Source organism: Oreochromis aureus, linkage group 22, assembly GCF_013358895.1.
Source record: "Oreochromis aureus strain Israel breed Guangdong linkage group 22, ZZ_aureus, whole genome shotgun sequence".
In the NCBI taxonomy this organism is placed as follows: Eukaryota; Metazoa; Chordata; class Actinopteri; order Cichliformes; family Cichlidae; genus Oreochromis; species Oreochromis aureus.
The window spans coordinates 38,841,677-38,862,904 of NC_052962.1; the positions used below are offsets into that span (position 1 = coordinate 38,841,677).

A 21,228-nucleotide genomic window follows, 5' to 3' on the forward strand; every position below is an offset into this window, starting at 1 on the left:
CAGCAGTCAACGAGGAAAACATTCATCTGACCTTTCTTTGTGGTTTTATGGACTCAATAATTAGTTTTACTACTTTTGTTAATTTTGAAGTTAATGTTGTCATGGTTACTCTGTGTGGCAGGCGGGACCTACATCGATGTAGGACCCAAATGTAGGACTCGTACACAGAATGAAACTTAGAGCAGTAGCTTTTATTGCTGCGAAGACTTTCCATAAAAAATAAATGTCACAAAAAATAAACCAAAATCACAAACATGAAAACTAGAAACTCGACACTAGAAAATAAGAAACATAAAACAGGTACTGAATACTAGAATTTCATCAGGAACACAAAGCGAGAAACAGCACGGTGAGGGTATGACGCGACAACGCACAGAGGAAAACATCGGACTTAAATACACCAGGGAGTAACGAGGGAATGGGAAACAGGAAGCAGAGCTGAGACTAATCTGACATAATCATAATCTGACATATCTGACAAAGGAAATAAAGTGGAATACACTGAAATAGGACACAGACTGTCAAAGTAAAACAGGAGGCAGAACATAGAGACGCGCACTTGACAAGGGGATACAACAGGGAAAAAAGAGCAAACATGGAACACAGAGACGAGCGACAAACTGTGACATGGAGGCACGACTGACTGGGAAGACACGAATGTGGACAAGAAAACAAAGTGACTCAACGTGACTCGTGGAACACACAGGAGGCACAGTGCAAAACCTCCATCCATCCATCCATGCATCCATGGGTCTGGGTCTGCCCCGGGGCCTCCTCCCAGAACCCAGAACACCTCACCCAGGAGGCATCCTTGTCAGATGCCCGAACCACCACAACTGGCTACTTTCGATGTGGAGGAGCAGCGGCTCTACTCTGAGCCCCTCAAAGATGACTGAACTTCTCACCCTATCTCTAAGGGAGAGGCCAGCCACCCTTCGGAGGAAGCCCATTTCCGCCACTTGTATCCGAGATCTCGTTATTTCGTTTACTACCCACAGCTCGTGACCATAGGTGGGGGTAGGGACGTAGATCGACCAGTAAATTGAGAGCTTTGCTTTTACAGTCAGCTCTCTCTTCACCACAACAGACCGATACAGTGCCTGCATCACTGCGGCCGCTGCACCAATCCGTCTGTCGATCTCCCGCTTCCTTCTCCGATCACTCGTGAACAAGACCCCAAAATACTTTAACGCCTCCACTTGGGGCAGAGACTCATCCCTGACCTGGAGTGAGCACTCCACCCTTTTCTGGCTGAGGACCATGGCCTCAGATTTGGTGGTGCTGGTTCTCATTCCCACCACTTCACGCTCGACTGCAAATCCATTCCAAGACGAGCTGGAGGCCATCGACTGATGAAGCCAACAGAACCACATCATCTGCAAAAAGCAGAGATGAAATCCTGAGACCACCCAAGTGAAAGCTTTCCGCCACTTTTCTATGCCTAGAAATGCTGTCAATAAAATTATGAACGGGATTGGTGACAAAGGGCGGCCCTGGCAGGGCCCATCACCCACCAGGAACGAGTCCGACTGGTTCCTTTGAATTTCTCTCCTTCATAATTCAATGTGAACATCCAGTTTGCTGTATTGTAATCTATCCACCTCCCAAATCCTGCAATCATTTCCTGAATGAATTCTCTAATCTTCTCTCATCTGTTCTTGTTCATATTGATAAAGTCATTTTAGTCGATGACTCTAATTTACTTATTGATGATCCCTCTAACAACACTGCCACACAACTGATGAACACTGCAGCATCATTTCATTGAGTGCATCATGTTAGCGGCCCCACACATAACGCTGAGCTTCCACATGTCTGACCTACTATCCAATCACAGATGTATCATCTTTGACAGGCTTACAGTCAGTGTTGTCTTCCCAGAGACAAACTGCTGTCACTCCCATGTCTTCTAATGACTGTGGACATTTTTAGATTTCTTCACTGGCAACATCAGGTCAGGTCAGAGTTCAAGTCTGTAGCTCTTCAACCGCCCCAAGTCTCTCATCCAGTTCTGTTGTTGGAGTTCAAACTCCTTCCTGCTGCCATCTCCCCCTGACTTCTCTCTATTAGAAATCAGTCCCTTTCATTTCAGCTGACTTTCAAACAGCCAGAGTCTTTCTGAGTGGAATCAACCCTCCTTACATCCCACTGTTTTAAATCCAGTTGCTCGTCAGCTCCTTCAGATCTTTGATCAGTTCCAACCTGCTTACAGACAAACCACAGCACTGAAACAGCTTTCATGAACATTACTAACCAGTAGGGCTGCCACAAACGATTATTTTGATAGTCGACTAGTCACCGATTATTTTTGCGATTAGTCGACTAATCAGATCATGCATCCATTGGACGTAAAATGTACAGCTTATTGCACCAGCATGCGTCTGCTCTTATATAACTATCATTAGCTTACAGCTTGAAGTGTTTAAGGTATGTGCTAACTAAAAATAAAGACAAGATGATAGTTTATTACACTTTTAATGAAATTTGCAGATTGTTTCAGTGAAGTTTAATAAACTCAGCCGCTCCTTGCTATCTAAAATATAACAGGACACCGGAGCATATTCTCGAGCATCTCACACTTCTGATAATCAGTTGTCTGCTTGACGTTTATTCATCTGTGCAAAAACTATAACTTTATTTCTCAGCCAAACCAATTTACTCAGGAACAAATAAAATACAAAAAAAAAGCCAAACAATAACATTTTTAAGTTATCTAAGTGACTTATATATGTTTAACCTGAGCAGCGAAAGACGGCGGTGAGTTTGAAAACGATTTGCGGGGTCGGTGTTCTCACCGACTCTAATGAGCCTAGAAACCCGGCTCGCTATCGAGCTGGTGGGTAACAGACGTCTCCGAAAACGTCGAAGCGCTTTTGAAAATATGTGGTGTCTTGATAGACTAAGCAGATATTTGAGGTTTACACAGCTATATTCTCACCTGAAAATATGTTAAACGTTTATTTTGTGACCCAGAAAGAATAATAAGAGTAATATTAAAACTAACTAGCTGCCGCCATTGTTGACAACTGCGCTGGGCCGCGCTATGAATTCTGGGACACAGTTTCTTCTTCTTCGGGGTTTAACGGCAGCTGGCATCCTTGTACATGCAGTGCTGCCATCTTCTGTTTCAGTCCGTTATTACACTCTTAAATACTACTACTTATTCCTGCGTCTTTTGGGATCTTACAAAGCTTCAAACGACGCGTCGACTATTAAATTAGTCGTCGACGATTTTAATAGTCGACGTAATCGTGACTAGTCGACTAATCGTGGCAGCCCTACTAACCAGATTCTTCTGCTGGGATAAAGATGAACACTCCATCTGAGTCCTGCTTGACTTCTCTGCAGCCTTCATGCTGTTGATGGTGCTCCTCTTATTAACACACTACAAACTGGCATCACTGGTGCTGCTCTCACATGGTTTTCTTCATATTATCAAACAGATGCTTCACAATTCATATTAATCAATGTGTGTCCTCATCTGAGTCCCACATGCCTCAATCCTTGGACCAATTCTGTTCTCTTTATAAATGCTGCCCCAGTGACATCTGCTTAATGGTTTTAATGGGATCTCCTAGCACTGCTATGCAGATGACACCCACACTAACACTTTTCTGTCGAGCCTCTCCGGCCTCAGTGAATGCTTCTCTGTCATCATTTCATGGATTTAAACTTCCTTCATCTCAAACTGAAGTTCTGCTGTTTGGCTCAGTTTCTCTGAGGAGGTCAGTCAGTACATCGTCCCCCTCACCAGTAACATCAAACCACCTGTTAAAGACTTTGGGATCATTTTGAACCAACAGCTGAATTTGAGCCTCACATGTCAAAGGTCACCCAGTCTTGTTTCCTTTACCTCAGAAATATTGCAAACATCAAATCTTTACTGTGATTCAATCATCTGGAACTCTGAGTTCATACTTTCATTTTCTCCTGCCTGATTATTGGAATTCACTTTTCACCTGCATTTCTCAGTCCTCCATAGTTGGTCTGCAGTTAGTGCAGAACTCAGCAGCAAGGCTGCAAACAAACCCTGGCCTGCAGTCTCATATCTCACCTATTCTTGCTTCTCTTCACTGGCTGACAGTCAAATTCAGAATCCTCTTTTAAATCCTGTTATTACCATATAAAGCTGTGCATGAACAGGCCCCTGCTTATATAGCAGAGCTTCTTGGACCTTCTCACTGCAGCCGGCCTCTCTGATCATCTAATCAGCGTCTCCCAACTGTCCCTCGCTCTGATTTTAAAGTATGAAGAACTTTGTAACTCACTGTCAGCTCCATCAAAGATCACACAGACATGAACAAACACACCCACCTGTTCCTCTTTGCTGTTTATCATCACCAGATCAGCTCCTTTATCCTGACAGTCTCTCCTGCTCTCAGACCAAGTTTTCCTCTCAGTGGATTTAAAGTAACAGCTGCTTCCAAATCTCGTCCATCGATCAGGACACTTCTCTTAAAGTCAAACACATGTTTTAAAGTCAGACTTTGTGTCATGTTGTATCACATTAATAAGATCTCTGATTTCAGTCTTTAGTCAAAAATCTTTGGTTCCTGTCATTTTCCCTGTAAATCCTTCATTTAAACTCAGGTTTTCTCTCTTATTCATAATTAACTGAAACTTACATTTATACAGAAAAACTGTTACACAGCATCAAACATTTAGGATTCAAAATAAAGACACAATCAGGTTATCACTGTGTAACACTGATGTTTTCTATTAGTTATTCAAACTTTATTACCTTCTATCTTCTCCTTCAGCTTCTTCACTTCTTCCTGTAGCTGACTGTGGTTTTTACTCAGTTTATCATAACTGCTCTGTAACTGAGTCAGGATGGTTTTTGTGTCTTTAGAGAAAAACAGATTAAAATTCAGTTAAAATGTTCTACAAATATATCTGTGATATAAGAACTTGGTGTTTGCTTACCTTGAAGTTCATCCTGGAGCTCAGTGTGATTCTTTTTGGTGTCGTTGTAAACGTGGTTCAGTTTGTCATATTTAGCATGAAGTCTTTTGTTTTCATTCTTGTTCAAAGCATCTGAAATATTTCAGTGAAACCAAAATAAAATAAAATAAAATGAGTGAAACATTGAACAGAAATAATCTTCTTCCTCTGCTTTGTCAAATATATCAATAAGAGTCAGAAACTTGTGCAGCCATTGTTCTTTAACATGTCCTGTGGGTGGAGCTGTTAGAACTACAGGAAATCTGATGAGCTAAATACGTATCAACTGTGAACAAAAACCACTGACAAGATTCAAAATAATTGTGCTTCAGTGTGGAGGAAGAAGGTGAAGAATCAAACAGCATTTTTACACCTGTAGTCAGAGATGTTCTCTATATGCTGTGAAAGAATAGATTCTGACTCATGTGACATGTGCCTGTTCTCACTGAAAATATGTCTTTTTACATCCAGTCAAAGCTGCTCTGAGGCTTCAACACTTCCTCTTTCTGGTTATTTATAATTAATAAATGTTTCTTCCTGCAGCTTCCAGGTAGCTGTTGGTTAAGGTGACTAGTTGCCCACTGCTGTTACAGTCTATCGTACTTTCAGACGTCTTTTGCAGGAGTCTCTGTTTTCTTAGAGTGCTCAGGTTCGTGTACAGGTGTGATGTTTCTGCTGATTCAGCATTAAGTCTGTCACACCTCCACCTGGACCTAAAGGTCAGCTGAAGGTCATCAACTGATTTAAAACACAAAATAAGTATATTTTAAATCCAACCATCAGCAGCTGCTGGGAGTTTTCTGTGTTGTTGTTTTTATTACTGTGGAGTTACTGTGGTCGGACCAATCGGAGTCTACGCTGCGGGACTGTTTTGATCACGCGGACTGGGAAATGTTTCACGTGGCTGCTAAAGACATCGATGAATACACAGACTCAGTATGTGGATTTATCAGAAAATGCGTGGAAGATGTCGTCCCATCCGGAACAGTTAAATCCTTCCCAAATCAAAAACCCTGGATTAACGGAGATGTTCGCACGGCGCTAGCGGCACGGAGCACCGCTTTTGCCTCCGCGAACACATCGGACTACAAACACGCACATTACCAACTCCGGAAGACGATCAAAGCAGCCAAACGTGAGTACAGGGACAGGGTGGAGCAACAGTTTGACAACCCTCGAGTATGTGGCAGGGACTAAACACGATCACAGACTTTAGAGGGAAAACCAGCACACCGCAGACCACGGCCTCTCTGTGTGAGGATCTAAACGTATTCTACGCTAGATTCGACACAGCGAACACCAGGAGACCGGACAGTGTGCGCACCGCGGATGACGTCAGTGCGCACACTGTGTCTGAGGAGGATGTGCGGAGGTACTTCAGGAGAGTGAACCCACGCAAAGCTACTGGTCCGGACGGGATTCCCGGCCGCGTCCTCAAGTCATGCGCGGCTCAGCTGGCTGGAGTGTTCACACATATCTTCAACCTTTCCCTCTCTCTGTCTGTAGTCCCAGCCTGCTTCAAAATGGCCACCATCGTCCCTGTACCCAAATCCTCCACCATCTCATCATTGAACGACTGGCGACCTGTAGCCCTGACCCCCATCGTGAGCAAATGCTTCGAGAAGCTGGTCAGGGACTTCATCTGCTCCGCACTACCCGACTCACTGGACCCTCTACAGTTCGTGATACCGCCACAACAGGTCCACTGATGATGCCATAGCCCTGACACTCCATGCTGCCCTGTCACACCTGGAGAAGAGAGACACGTATGTGAGAATGCTGTTTGTAGATTACAGCTCAGCATTCAATACCATCGTTCCCTCGAAGCTGGACAGGAAACTGCAGGATCTAGGACTGAGCAGCTCCCTCTGCAGCTGGATCCTTAACTTCCTGTCTGACAGACGCCAAGTGGTCAGACTGGGCAGCACCACCTCATCCCCATCACACTGAACACTGGTGCTCCACAGGGGTGTGTACTGAGCCCTCTCCTGTACTCACTCTACACCACGACTGCACGGCCACTAACAACTCCAACATCATTGTGAAGTTTGCGGACGACACTACAGTGGTGGGTCTTATCACCAACGGTGATGAGACAGCCTACAGGGAGGAGGTCAGCGCCTGACCCACTGGTGTCAAGACAACCATCTCACCCTCAACGTCGCAAAGACAAAGGAGCTGATAGTGGACTTCCGGAGGTGCAGAGGAGTACACACCCCCATCACCATCAACGGCGCCGCTGTGGAGAGAGTGAGCAGCTTCCGCTTCCTTGGTGTACATCTGGCTGAGGATCTTACGTGGTCAGTACACATAAACAAGACAGTGAAGAAGGCGCAGCAGCGCCTCTTCTTTCTCAGGAGACTGAAAAGATTTGGCATGAGCCCCGCATCCTCAGGACCTTCTATCGCTGTGCCATTGAGAGCATCCTCACTGGATGCATCACCACCTGGTATGGCAACACCACCGCTTACAACCGCAAAGCTCTCCAGAGAGTAGTGCGGTGTGCTGAACGGATAATTGAGGTGAGCTTCCCTCCCTCCAAGACATCTACAGGAAGCGGTGCCTGAGGAAAGCGGGAGGATCATCAAGGACTCCAGTCACCCCAGCCATAAACTCTTCAGACTACTTCCATCAGGAAGGAGGTTCTGCAGCATCCGGTCCCGCACCAGCAGACTGAGAGACAGCTTTTTCCACCAGGCCATCAGACTGCTGAACACGTCATAGACACCTCACCCTCACTACTGGAACTTCAACATTATGCACTCCATACTGTACATTAATGCCACTGTTTTGCACATACCTACCTCTGTATATTTTATATTTTATATATCTTATTTTATTGTTTACTCTATTTCATTTGTAAAACATGTATATACACACTCACACACACACACACACACACACACACACGTAGAAAAACATATTTAGTACACACATTCAGTAATGTATATACCTTTATATATGGTACATATATTTATTACTTTTTAGATTAACCATTTTTATATTTTGCTTGTTGCACGTTATTGTATTTTGCACAACTCTGTTGCTTGTGAAGCTTGCACACAAGAATTTCACTCGCATGTACTGTACCAGTGTACCTGCACATGTGATGTGACAATAAAGGTGATTTGATTTGATTTGATTTGATTTGATTTGATTTGAGTTTTTACCTGATAATATAAAGAACCTCGAGGCAGCTGTTGTTGTGATTTGATGTCATTAAAAAAAAAAGATTTATCGACATATCCCATCATATAAATGGAACTAAGATTAACTTGTTAGGTAGCTGCTTAATACACCAAGTGAACTAACTAGTCGACACAATGACAGACGGCCACTGTCTAACGTAGTGTGACTGCACCTGCATCAGTCTGCAGCAGATGCTGCTGCCTGTCTGCTTTGTTGATATAATCACAGAAGTGTTGAGTGAAGAGTTTGAAGGAACAACAAGAACATTCACTCCACCTCCACAACACACACAAGATATGAGCCAGGAATCATGCACACAGACACACACCTGCTAATCAGTGCTAAGTAACAGACTCATGAAATACTAGAAGCTCAGTCAGCAAAACCAACTTGTTGGTCAGGCTGTACCACACAGCAGCTCATATTATTGATCAGAGAATTTAAAATGCCACCGTACAGTTTTTATGAAGAGGGAAACTATCCTTAGAGACCAAAACTCATTTAGTCCTGAATGGAAACATGTTTTTAATGCAGCAAAGGTGCTCATTTTAACATGGGAGTCTGTGGGGACTGACTGGCTTTCAGCATCAGCCTCCAGTGGTCATTAAAGGAACTGCAGTTTTCGGTGCTTCTGTGTTGGCTTCATGTACTTCCTGTATTTGCTGTGGCAGAAGGACACGTTCTGGTTGTGAAGCTGCATGTTTGTTGGCTGCTGGGATTCAGTATCAGTCATACATTCATTTGCAGGAGAAGTTCAGAGGTTGAATCTTATCTTACAGCATATGGACAGGATGATGATCCCAGCTAACATCAGGAGGCACAGCACTCTTAGAGCCAGTGTAGCACATCTGAAAGAGCCCTTCTGGACTGAAGGAGGACTCTGAGTCTGTGGTCCTGTTAGAAAGCAGTGTGGATGTTGGTTTGTGGATATTTCCTGTCACTCTGTGATTAATAGACCTGTGGTTGTGGTTGTATTAGCTTAACTTTATAAAAGGGTCGGTTGCCAAAAAACATGGAAATATAACATCTGCACTGTGACCAAAGTGCCTGAAAGAATTTCCTTCATCAATAAATGACCTACAAACTATTGTGGGAAAAAACGTAAACTACAAATGTTCATACAGCACATGGAGAAACAGATGTTTGATGGGCTGCAGTAATTTGGCATTAAAAGCTGACTGTAACAAACTCAAAGTACATTTAGATTTATAACAGACTTACCTCCTTCCTGTGACTGAAAATGATCATAACTATCTCTGATCTCATCTGTACTCTCGTAGATATCCACCTCCCTCTGCTCCCACTCTGCTCTGTCCTCCTGCTCCTTTCTGCTGTATCTCACCTTCTTTGATAGATCTGGTTTGGCATAAATATCTGAGGACATCTTGAGAGGACTGAGACGCTGAGCAGGAGTTTAAACTGTCCTCTAACAGTCCTGCAGTACTGACCCTGGTAGATATCGAGCTGTTCTGTTCTGTTCTTGTCCAGCCTTCTGTCTGCTTTCAGACAGGAAGAAGCTTTGAGGAAGTGGCAGCATGTAAGGAAACACAGACCCTGTGATTAATTTGCATAAAAATTTCTTAACTGCATTTATTGTTTCTCTTAACTACAGATTAAACTCTGTGTTGTACAATATGTGTACTTTGTTGAGCTTTTGAGAAAATATATGACTGAGTTTGCATAAAGCAGAAAATGTATAAACGCTTTTTCTTCTAAAGTTGAACGTTCACATATAAAAGCACGAACACAGTCACACCTCAGTGTCACAGTTGGTTCGACCCAGGAAATGTTACTTTGTCAGTTACAGTTTGTTTTCTTTCTGTTGCCTTATAGAGAAACAAACTGTTGAACTGTTGAGGTTCATACAGTCGATGTGGAAAGTTTGACCCACGTCTCAGTCACTCTTTACATGAACAACAATTTATATTTGACTTCACTGCTGACCGAGGATTTACAAAAGAACAAGATGTTTGTGTTCGTTTATTTGTGTTTTTTTCCCCTTTTTAGTTCATTCACTAACTTTTCCTTTCATTTCTACATTTTGCACTTTCAGGAAAACTGATGCAGTTCAGCTTTTTCTCATGTTTGGTTTGATTTTCAGAGCAATACAGAAGTACGTGTGTGAAAAAGTGTCCAACATAAGGAGGAAAAGTGGCATCACCAGGAAATACTCTTTGTTGTTGGGCCGTCCTGGTTAACACACCTCTGCAACATTACATGGGAGTCGGGTACTCGGCCTCTGGATTTGTAAAACTGTGCTGGTGGGTTCAAACTTCAGGAGATCACACTCCTCAGCCTCCCTGAGAAGGTTTGTGTCAGAATATTAAAAGAGACAGTCCATCCATTTGTGAAATGGGGGTGACCGTGGTTCAGGGGGTTGGGACGCTCTTCTTGTAACCGGAAGGTTGCTGGTTGTGTCCTTGGGCAAAACACTTCACCTACCGCCTACTGATGGTGCAATATGGCAGCCTCGCTTCTGTCAGTCTGCCCCAGGGCAGCTGTGGCTACAACTGTAGCTGCCTCCACCAGTGTGTGACTGTGAGAGTGAATGAATAGTGGAACTGTAAAGCGCTTTGAGTGCCTATGTGACCTCTGTGTAGTGTCTTCTCTGGTCTGCATTCACAACGAAAAGGCAATGGTTAGAATGCTCTCTTTTAATGGCATGGGCAAGCAGCACAAGATCTCGCGGGAATCCTCCATTATTCTGAGGATTACATTTCCACTTGCAGTGCGATCGTATAGTGATAAATTTATACAACCAAAATAGAAAAAGCTCAACACCATTAACATTGCATGTTAAATTTCCGAAATGAAAGGAATACAGAAATATATTTCAAAACTGTACATGAAACAATTTGAAATCCTCTAAACAGTGTGGCACAGTCACATACCTGCATTCACAACAAAAAGGCAATGGTTAGAATGCTCTCTTTTAATGGCGTGGGCAAGCAGCACAAGATCTAAATGGGAAAGCAACAACAGAGTTAGCTAACTATGCTCCCATTTTTTTCCTCTCTTCCCAATAAAGAAATCTCACATAAACGTGCACTCAATTCAACATAAAGACTGGAGAAATGACCCGCAACAAATGATGTATAAACAACAAAAAATAATCGGGTCAGATTGTATTACTTTAACAACCTGCAATATGATTTTTGTACAATGAGAGCAATTTAGTATGTTTTTAGAGGCCCATGTGCAGTGTTGGTGCCCAGTCTGGATTTGTTACATCCATTTCATACGCTGGTTTGCCTGCAATAATGCTAAATCATAAGCTACTCAGTCGACATGATGACATGACGTGGTTCTGCAGCATCACACATTAGCATGTTTTATCTCATTATCTATGACCTCAGCACATTGAAAATAACACTAAAAGCATTTTAATAGTGATATGAATTAATTTAGAACTCACCGGAAAGAAGATGCAGAGACCAAAACAACAAAAAGCTGGGGATTGCACAGAACTCGATCCGCTCGTCTCACCGCTGCAATGCAAGCCTGACGTCTTTGTTTAGTAATATCGGATACATGGGATCCCTCACGTTGCCTCCAGGTTAAAAAACCATGAAAAGAGAGCCCATTATCCAGCTTCTTGCCTTCACGATCGTGTGATCAAACGTTGCAACTGATAACACAACACGTACGAACCATAGCTGAAGCTGAATCCTGTGTCTAGCCTACTGTCATGGCGGAAAGGGGGCGTGGCCCACCTCCAGTGACATCACGCTCCAAAGCCCTATTCTGAGGATTACCCAGAATCCCTTGCCCTTTGTGAATGTTGCAGGGTGACTTTTACAACAATAGGTGGCGCCAATGTCCCATTTAGCGGGATTTAACTTTGACTCTATTTAACTATGTTACACCTAGAAAAGCGCCTAATAAATGCAATCCATTATTATTATCATTATTAAATCTCAACTTCAGGAGCAACAATGTGGTTTCCATCCTGGTCATGCAGCACTGGACGAGCTCTTCATTCTCTCCAGGATGTGAGGGAGTTTTGTCGTCCAGCTTACTGTAGGTTGGTTGAAGTTGAGTGTGAAGTGGTTGGGATGACATTTAGCACCTTCATGTCTGAGGCCGTGGTTCTCAGCTGGAAAAGGGTTTGTGCCTGTTCAATGTTGGAAATGAGTTTCTTCCCCAAGTCAAGAAGTTTATGAATCCTTGAATTTTGTTCACGAGTGAGAAAAGAAAGCAGCAGGATGTTAAAAGCCAGATTGGTGCAGTGATCCTGTCTGTTGGGGTGAAGAGAGAGCTGAGCATGAAAGTGCTGCTGATTTATCAGATGAGCTACATTCTTACCTTCACCTCAGTAATGACCACAAGCTGTGAGTACTGACTGAAAGAATGAGATACAAGGCAGGGCTCGCAAAATCGCTAGCCCAACGTCCCGGGGCTAGCGATTTTTCCAGTCGGGCTACCAAAATCCATCTCAGCCCTGCCCGTCGGGCTGTCATAGGAAGGATATGTCAATGCTTTTGCATTCTTTCGCAAATGTAGCTGAGTAATTATGTCATCGGCATCGATGAGCCACTATCAATATGTGACACATTGAAATCGCGTTTGAATTTGCGCTTGTTTTTTGCTTTCACTTTCACTTTGCGATCGCGCGAACTGTGTATAGAGAGCGGCAGCACTGATTGGTGAGTCACAGATTAATTGCGCACCAATTCCTCTGGCATAGTCGTTAGCTTACTATAAAACATGACAAGTAAAATCTCCCACAGCAAGCTTAAACATGTGATAGAGGTTGATTGCGCAGAGAATTGCTAATCGTTATGTAAGTACGTGTGTAAGAGCAGATGGATTGACGCCGGTATTTTAGTTCTGCTGAGCCAAATAAGACAGGTCAGGGTGAAGAAGGGGCAGCCAAAGAAAAGCCGACCACAAAACAGAAAAGTTATGACAAATCGGACTATGAGGGAAAAAGAAAGCTCAGCTTTTTTGGTTTCATGGACAAAAGAATTAATGTGGCTGGAATATGACGAGCTAAATAACATGATGTTCTGCCGGGTGTGTCATGAGTTTCCCTCGATTTCTGAGTCGACAAGCGCCTTTGTTACTGGGACCAGTAATTTTAAGAAAGACCCCATCAGAACCCATGAGAAATGCAAGAAACACATTATTGCCCAGTCTGCAATATCTTTCCCAGAACAAACAGCAATTGCAAAAAACATACTAAAAATAAACCAAGCATAACAAGAAGTCCTGAAAAATCTGTTTAGAACAGCGTACTATGTTGCAAAGAGGGAACTACCACTGGCAGAATTTAGCAGTCTTTGCAAACTTCAAAAAGCAAATGGCCTTGATCTTGGTTCCACTTACCTCTTACCCTTGACTTCAGTGGAAATGTCAGATTCAGGATCTGACACAGACTGATTCATGTTCTACAGTTCTTACAAGTTCATAGAAATTTCTGTTCAATTAGAACCAAATATTTGAGTTGATGATTGTAATTTGTTGTTGTAACTTGTGTTTTAAATATATATAGATTATTTTTTTGTTTCCTTTACAATATTATACATTAAAGTATAATATTGTAAAGGAAACAAAACATCAATCAAAAAATTGTCCTCTTTTTTTTTATTCGGGCTACTTAAATTTATTTTGGGCTACCAAAAACTGAAGAGTGCCTGCCCAAAGGGCTACCAGGGATTTTGAAATTTTGCGAGCCCTGCAAGCGGTGGAAACAAGCTTCTACCAAAAGGTGTCTGTGGGCTCAGAGCTGGAGCTCCTCCACACTGAAAGCACCTGACTAGGATTACACCTGTGTGCTACTTAGGTGAGGTGTTTGAGGTTTGTCCAACTGGGAGGACACACGTTGTCTTAATCATCCAATTCAATTTGATTTCTACAGCTCCAAATCACAGCAACAGCCTCAAGGTGCTTTATGCTGTGAGGTAGACCCTACAATAACATTATAGTGACAAGTTTGCTGTTTGTGTGTTTTTCAGTGAAGTAGGAGAAACACTGCAGTGTGGGAACAGGAACTAAACACAATCAGGTCTGCAGCATCAAATCATTTCACTTCAAATGTTCAAAATCAAACATCTAACATATTGGAATCAAATTCCTCACAGCGTGTCATGATTCCCAGCACAACCAGCAGATACAGCACTCCCAGGTTCACTTCAAAAGCTCTGAACCAGCTTCTTCTCACAGCTGGAAGCTTCTTCTCTCTGTGAACATCTACAAAGATGAAACACAAAAAGTCCATTTATGAAGCACTAATGAGGAACTTTGGAGCTTTTTGTTAATCCTCACTGTAGGAATGATCCCAGTAGAAATGAAGTAAATCAGATTCACCAAACAAATTAGTCGAGTTTGTTAAAAAGTTACAGAAACTCAAACAAGGACAAAGTAATATTAGTCCGTTCCAGCTGTTGTGATTGGTCGATGCATGTCTGGCTACTTCTTTGTTGCAGCTTTTGAATAGATCAGTGAGAGAAAAACAATCCTCATCTCAATATAAGGACTAAATGACCAAAACTATCCTGATGGATGTGAGGAAACGTAGAAAGAAGAGTAAAAACCTGAGGGTCAAATATGGAGGAGAGTCCCAGAATATTAGTTTCTATGACGATCATCTGCACACAGGTCAGAGCTGTGAGGAAAATGTAATGCTGAGGAACAACCATGAACTGTGGAAACTTTAAAGCTGATGTATAACAAACAGAGTGGTACTGGGTGTGTGTTACTCTGTGTTTGTGCTTCAGTTACACTCAGTTAGCTTTCTGCTAGCTGTCAGTTTGCTTCTCTCCTCTCTACACTCACTCATACTGCATGTTGATGCAGCTGAATTCACAATGAATCTGTTCTCATCTGCATCTTTCTGTTCCTGTTGTCAGACCACAGAACAACTATGAACTACTGATTTAAACGTGCTGCATTAACTGCAGCTGCTAACACACTGGAGCTGCATACCAAGCTGCTGTTCTGCACCTCTGAAAGACGCATTTTTGTAAGCACAACATTGTCGGACAAACTCGACATTCACATATGTTAAAAACAACGACTGTGTGGACAATCTGGCTGTATTTAACAGTCATGTTATCACTTGGAGAGGAAGTTGAAAGAGCTGTGCTGCTCCTATTGGCTGCTTCTCTCTGTCACTCACAGACCTCTTCCTGAAAGCAGAGCAGCAGCTGAACCAGTTTGACTTGAAGCCACAGACACTGAAACAGTCAGACGGTTAGAAACGGAGCTCCTAACTGGGAGTAAACAGGCCCAGTGCAACAAATGATCTGTGTGCCAGTTTGGACTGAAACTGGAAACATATTCTGGGGACATGTGACACTAATATGTCTTAAAGTGGTCGATATCAGAGCTTTAAAGACACTGAGCAACACTTTCATCATCAACATTTTCTTTGGTTTAGTCACTTTGATGATTTCCTACTTACCAGCTTCTTGTAGGCCAACATCAGGGTGCTGCTCTCCATCATCTAACACCTCCACCTCACTTTGCTCTCTCACTCTTCCATCCTCTTGGGACCCTCTGCTGTATTTCACCCTGAAATCTTCAACACTTTGAATTTCTGTAGACATTTTGAGCTGAAAGATATTTGAGCAGCTTCACCGTCTGTCTGTGTCTTTAAGTCCGACAGCTTTGAAGAGAAAACAAAGAGGAAGTAAAACAGGACGAGTCACAGTTCAAACATGTCAGGAGGCGTCAAACTGTCAGTTATGGACAAATGAAAACAACATTCAACAAGATCTGAAGTTCAGTTACATGGATGTAAAACACTGAAAGAAGTTTCTGTTTGTAATATTTCCTATCACAGAGATAATGAGCTTTAACTCAGCAGCTGCAGTATGTATATAATAACACAGCTTTGTTAGACGCTGCCTTCTACAAACTGTAAGTACAGAGAAGCAGCAGAGAGAAGAAGTGTTTGTGACACAGGAAATATGTCAGAGTGAACTATTTATTCATCTTTATTTTTACCAGCACAGAAACTAACAGGGCAGCGTGGTGCTGCAGTGGTGAGCACCATCACTTCTCAGACAGAGACTTCCTGTTTTGGGTGGAGTCTTTCTGTGTAGAGGCTCATGGTCCTGGTCTGTGAGCCAGCGTTTGTGTTTGACTTCTGATTCTGGTTTATTTCATGTTCTGAGGTGAAGTTTTGGTTCTGATTGTTGTGTCTCTGTTTGTGTCCCAGGTCTTAGTTTGTTATCTAGCCTCAGGTTTTCTGTCATCATCCCCCTCTGTGTCCCCGTCCTCTTGTGTCCAGTTTTCCTGTGTTAGTATCTCTCTGTGAAGTCAGTCTTGTCTCCATGTTGATTGGCCTGTTCCCCAGTCGTGTCTCTGTTTTTCTCTCACTCCCTCTGTTCCCTGTATTCAGTCAGTCTGCGTCTCAGTGTGTTTCTGCTGTTTCCTCTTTTATTCTGACAGTCTCTTGTCCTGTGTGCATCTTGTTCAGTTTTGCTTTCTGGGCTCATTAGTTTGATTATGTTCAGTTTGGTTCCCACCTGTGGTCTGTTCCCTCAGTGTTTGCATTTATTGTCTGCATTTCCTTGTGTTTCTTCTCACAGTCTCTTTCGTTCCCTTCAGCTCAGGGCTCTAGAGTGCGACAAATTTTTCCATGGTGCGACTAAAAAAAAATATTTGGTCACACCGGTGCGACCAACTGTTCGGGTAACAAAAAAAAAAAAAAAATCTCTGCAACTGTCCGTGTGGTCAACAACAGACACACATTATTCCCCTATCATGGACTAAGCCAATCAGAGACAGTCAGGGGCGGGACCTCTCTGATTGGCTGTGGTCCAGTTGAAAGTGCAGTTGGAAGAGGGAGGTGAGTAGTTTGAATGAAGCGATATCAATTCATTAAATTCTGAATCAACTTTTAAATATAACTGTGTTTTGCCAGAAACGCCTGATTCTCAGATTAAAGCTCACAAAACTATTTCAACAACCACCAAACAGCAAATGAGAGCAGCTACACGAATTCCACACAAAGACGTAAACACAGACCCGACGCATCAGAATCAGCTTTGTCTTTCTCGGCTTTCTCATCCAACGGCCCGTAGACGGACAACGCTGTCGGAGCTCACCGAGCCCACCGTCCGCTCTGTGTTTACGTCTTTTTGCGCTTATTTCCTAGCTGCAGGTTTTGTCTCTCCAACCAAAATTCGCCGAGCCAGCAGCAAAAGAAGCGGCAAACTACGCTTCACATTTGATCGATGTCGTCATGAATTCCCTCTGACTTTTGCTGTTTTGCTTCCACCACGATAAAATCACACTTCATGCACAGCTCCCTCTCTCTCTCTCTCTCTCTCTCTGTACTTCAAGAACAGTCTCCTGTCTCAAATCTCTGTTTTCTGCATTATCCATTCGCTTATTACCCACTCTGCCTAACCCCCTTTCCTATTGCAAAGTGGGAAGCAGATTTATCAGTAAGCTTAGACCAAAACTTCTGGTCTCAGATTTGCTTAAAAATCTGTAAATTGGTTAAAAATCCCAGTCTGCAATTAATACAATGCAAAATACTACATAGAGTGCACTATACTGGTCATCGGATGTTCAAGATGGGCTTTACAGCTTCCAACAACTGCTCACACTGTCAAGGCAATACACCAGACAATTACATCCACGCCCTTTGGTTCTGTCCACCAGTTCAGAAGTTTTGGCGTGAGATATGTGAAGACTTATCAAAGTGTCTGAAATGTAACATTCCAGCCTCCCCTTTAGTATGCTTGCTGAGCAACTTGGATGAGGTCACTACAGAAATAAACACAGCCCACATTGTTTTTACAGCCCTATGCATTGCCAAGAAAATGGTCCTCCTTAACTGGAAAAATAAAAATAATCTTAATTTTAATCAATATAAAAACCATTTAATAGATCACATTAGTCTTGATACAGCCTCTGCCACCACATTTGATCAATCCCTTTGGGCTCCTTTGATCGGCTTCATCACCTAGTGGGGGTGGGGGGTCATGGTTTGGTCCTGCCTTCGCTATTGTGGTTGATGTGGAGGTTGCGACGGGCTTAGGGCGCCAGGAGAACCCCTAGACACGTTATCCCTGGAGGGCTCAACGCGGGGGGTTGTGGTCATAACCTGGTTAGTGGCTCTGGTCGCTCTTAGAGGGTGTTCTCCTCGTGGCTGCGTGCAGCGGGGCTGGGGGATGGTCTGTACTGGCAGACGTAGGTTACTGGCCTGGTGGCCTGGCTGCCCCTGAGTGGATCCGGGGCAGGCGTGGGGGCTTGGGGTTCGGGGGTGCTTCGTCTCCGTGATGGGGCTCTGGCTGGGCCTTGGGGGCTTCGGTCCTCATCGGTGTGTCGCCGAGGTAGTGGGCGGGTGGGTGCACGGGGGCTCAGCCCTGGCGCAGGGGGCCTCTGGTGCATCGGCCTAACTGGGGGGCTCTTCAACTGGCAGGGAGGTTGTTCCATCCTAGCAGAAGTCCACTCTGCAGGTAGGGGAGAGACACAGGAGAGGTGGAGAATAAACCTAACCTGGGTGTCTGTTGTCTTGTGTAGTCTGGAGATGATTGAATGTTGGGGTGGGTACAGTTTCCTCTGCGGTGTGGGTGGGGTGGGCTTCCCCAGGTCCTGTGGGGCTTGGCGGTGCTGCTGTGAGGGCCCGGTCTGGATGGGCCTGGGCCCTTGCCTTGGTGGGTACCAGAGGACGGGGGTGCCTACTGGGGTCAGCGGGGAGCTGGCCCTAAGGAGGCATCTTGCCCTCCTTCTTTTCCTCCCCATCCCCAGCTGCCTCCCTCTTCCCGCTCCACCACACCCACCCACACAGGTAGGGCCTTGGGGTGCAGGTGTGTCACCAGGGTGCAGGGGAGGCATTCCCCCCACTCTGTCCCCTTCTGGCCACCTGTGCCTCAATTTTATTCCACAACTTAGACATCCACATTATTCACACTCTCATAACACACACACACACACACACACACATATATATATATATATATATATATATATATATATATACAGTGTTGGAAGGTTACTTTTAAAATGTATTCCATTACAGAATACTGAATACATGCCCCAAAATGTATTCTGTAACGTATTCCGTTACGTTACTCAATGAGAGGAACGTATTCTGAATACTTTGGATTACTTAATATATTATCATGCTGTTTACAACTACGTGAATGTACTATTGCTGTGATTTATTACTGTTACTGAAGGTCCATGCTTCGAACCGTAGTAAAGGGACCTCTGGCTAATACTTCGGGTTCCGTGTCGGGCTGGTAGCGAAAACTAGCTTTACTTTGTTGTCTGGGTCAACTTTGCTTGCCAGAGAGAGAGAGAGGCGTTGAAAGGCTGCTCCAACGGAACTTATTTTTTCCGGAGGAAAACACGAACACAGTGTACAGTTGAGTCTTAATAGCTTACTTACAAATGGGCTCGTCAGGCACTCTTCTTGGCTGCTGTGGTTATTATTATATTTACATGCTTCCAGCTCCCGTTTTTGCTCCGTGACAGCTCGGACTTTTCCTTTCTCTCCCTCCCTCGCTCACAGACACATAACGGGTATGGCAGTCCATTCTCCCTGCAGCACGGACTACACTGCCCATGAGGCTACATTCTTTAGGGCCATGCCTGTAGCATTCTGCTTTTAGCTTAGCACAACAACAACAACAACAAAAAGCGCTCTCTCACCCAGGAAACACGCAGAGAGAGAGAGCGCGTCACCCTGTAACCATGGCAACCGTAACGCTGCCGCCTGGAACAACAGAACGTAGCTGTCAAACAAACCCAAACAGTCCTGACCCGCGACAATATGAAACAGGAAGTACCGCCGTGTAATCCATTTATTTCAACAAAGTAACTGTATTCTGAATACCACCTTTTAAACGGTAACTGTAACGGAATACAGTTACTCATATTTTGTATTCTAAATACGTAACGGCAGTACATGTATTCCGTTACTCCCCAACACTGTATATATATATATATATATATATATATATATATATATATATATATGTAGGGCCTTGAGGTTGACCACGTTAACGGCGCCCAGAGGACGGTCTGTGTTTTCAACCCTACCTCTGGCGCCGGTGCCCACCTCTCAATTTTAAATCCATGTAGACATTGAGGGTTCTCGGGAGGGGCCGTGCTAACACCTGCTGCTCTCTGGCAGCAGCACCATGCCCTCCCTTGTTTTAAATGCACTTTAGAACAACACGCAGCAACACTACACATGAGCGGGAGGAGGGAGGTATGGGGTCTTCACACACCCCCGTTCTCTACTAGCCATCGGGCGGGGGCTGGGAGGAGGTGTTGGCTGTCCGATTGTCCTCCCTGCTGCTGCGGAGCCTGGGGCGGTCTGCTTGCCTCCACCCCGGGGAAAGGGTCACATATCTTGGGTCTGGTGCCGTTTCCCCTCTGGGGCGAGGGTACCTGGACCCAGGGCATAGAGTATGTTTGGGGAGTATGATTGTGTGTACATGTCTATGTATGTCTATCCCTACGTTGGGTGAGTGCTGAGTGTTTGTATATGTGTGCATGAGGGTGGGAAAGCATGTTTATGTCTGTGTGTGCCTGTTTGTCTGTGTCTATATGTCAGGTCGGGTCTTAGACTCCACCTCCCTGGGTACTCCCAGGCCCTCCAAGTGTGGAGGCCTATCTCCCCTCACCACACTCCCTGCTGGTAACTGATGCCCTCAGGGGTTGGTGCATTGGTGGTTCTTGGTGTCCGGGGCTGGGCGCTCAGGTATGCACCAGCTCACTCCCGGTGGCTACTTGGCGGGGCCTGGTGCCTGTGGCTCGGTCAGGCCTCTTCCGGGGCAAAGGGGGCCCTCGGGCCTCCGGCCTCGGGGCCTGCAACTCGGTTCACTCTGGCACAGCTGGCTGCCGGCAGAGATAAGATAAGATAAGATGGCCTTTATTAGTCCCACAGGTGGGAAATTTGTTTTGTTACAGCAAAAGTGCAAAGTTATGTAGCAAGCTGGCGGGCACGCCGGTGCAGCCCCCTCTGACTTCTGCTCCGTGGCTACTGGGTGACCCCTCGTCTGGGGATCTCCTCAGCCCTTCCCAGGGGGGTGGCACGGATGCCCCTCCGGTGGTACTCCTTGGGCTCTCGCACTCTGGGGCCTCTGGATGTCTGGAGCCTGGATCTCCTCCATGCCTGCTTCA

The 21,228-nt window shown here is 44.5% G+C and overlaps 1 protein-coding gene across 1 annotated transcript; it reads right to left on the reverse strand.

Annotated features, from left to right (window-relative positions):
- Window positions 1-261: 261 nt before the first annotated feature.
- LOC120435607 lies at window positions 262-19,530 on the reverse strand. The gene is made up of 8 exons (XM_039605359.1): window positions 19,487-19,530; window positions 15,539-15,742; window positions 14,215-14,325; window positions 4,927-5,037; window positions 4,742-4,846; window positions 4,315-4,454; window positions 845-1,376; window positions 262-275 (listed from the first exon to the last, which is right to left on the reverse strand). Exons 2-8 carry the CDS (start codon window positions 15,681-15,683, stop codon window positions 262-264), a joined length of 1,158 nt encoding a protein of 385 aa, XP_039461293.1. The 5' UTR covers window positions 15,684-15,742; window positions 19,487-19,530.
- Between the last annotated feature and the right edge of the window lie 1,698 nt (window positions 19,531-21,228).

What these genes read in the sequence shown, in the direction of transcription:
- LOC120435607 (XM_039605359.1), bottom strand. Translation starts at nt 15,683, where the DNA reads ATGTCTACAGAAATTCAAAGTGTTGAAGATTTCAGGGTGAAATACAGC. An exon ending in TGTTGGCCTACAAGAAGCTG is followed by an intron (nt 14,326 to 15,538) that starts GTAAGTAGGAAA and finishes TCATCTTTGTAG; the next exon opens with ATGTTCACAGAGAGAAGAAG. An exon ending in GCTGGGAATCATGACACGCT is followed by an intron (nt 5,038 to 14,214) that starts GTGAGGAATTTG and finishes GAAATATTTCAG; the next exon opens with ATGCTTTGAACAAGAATGAA.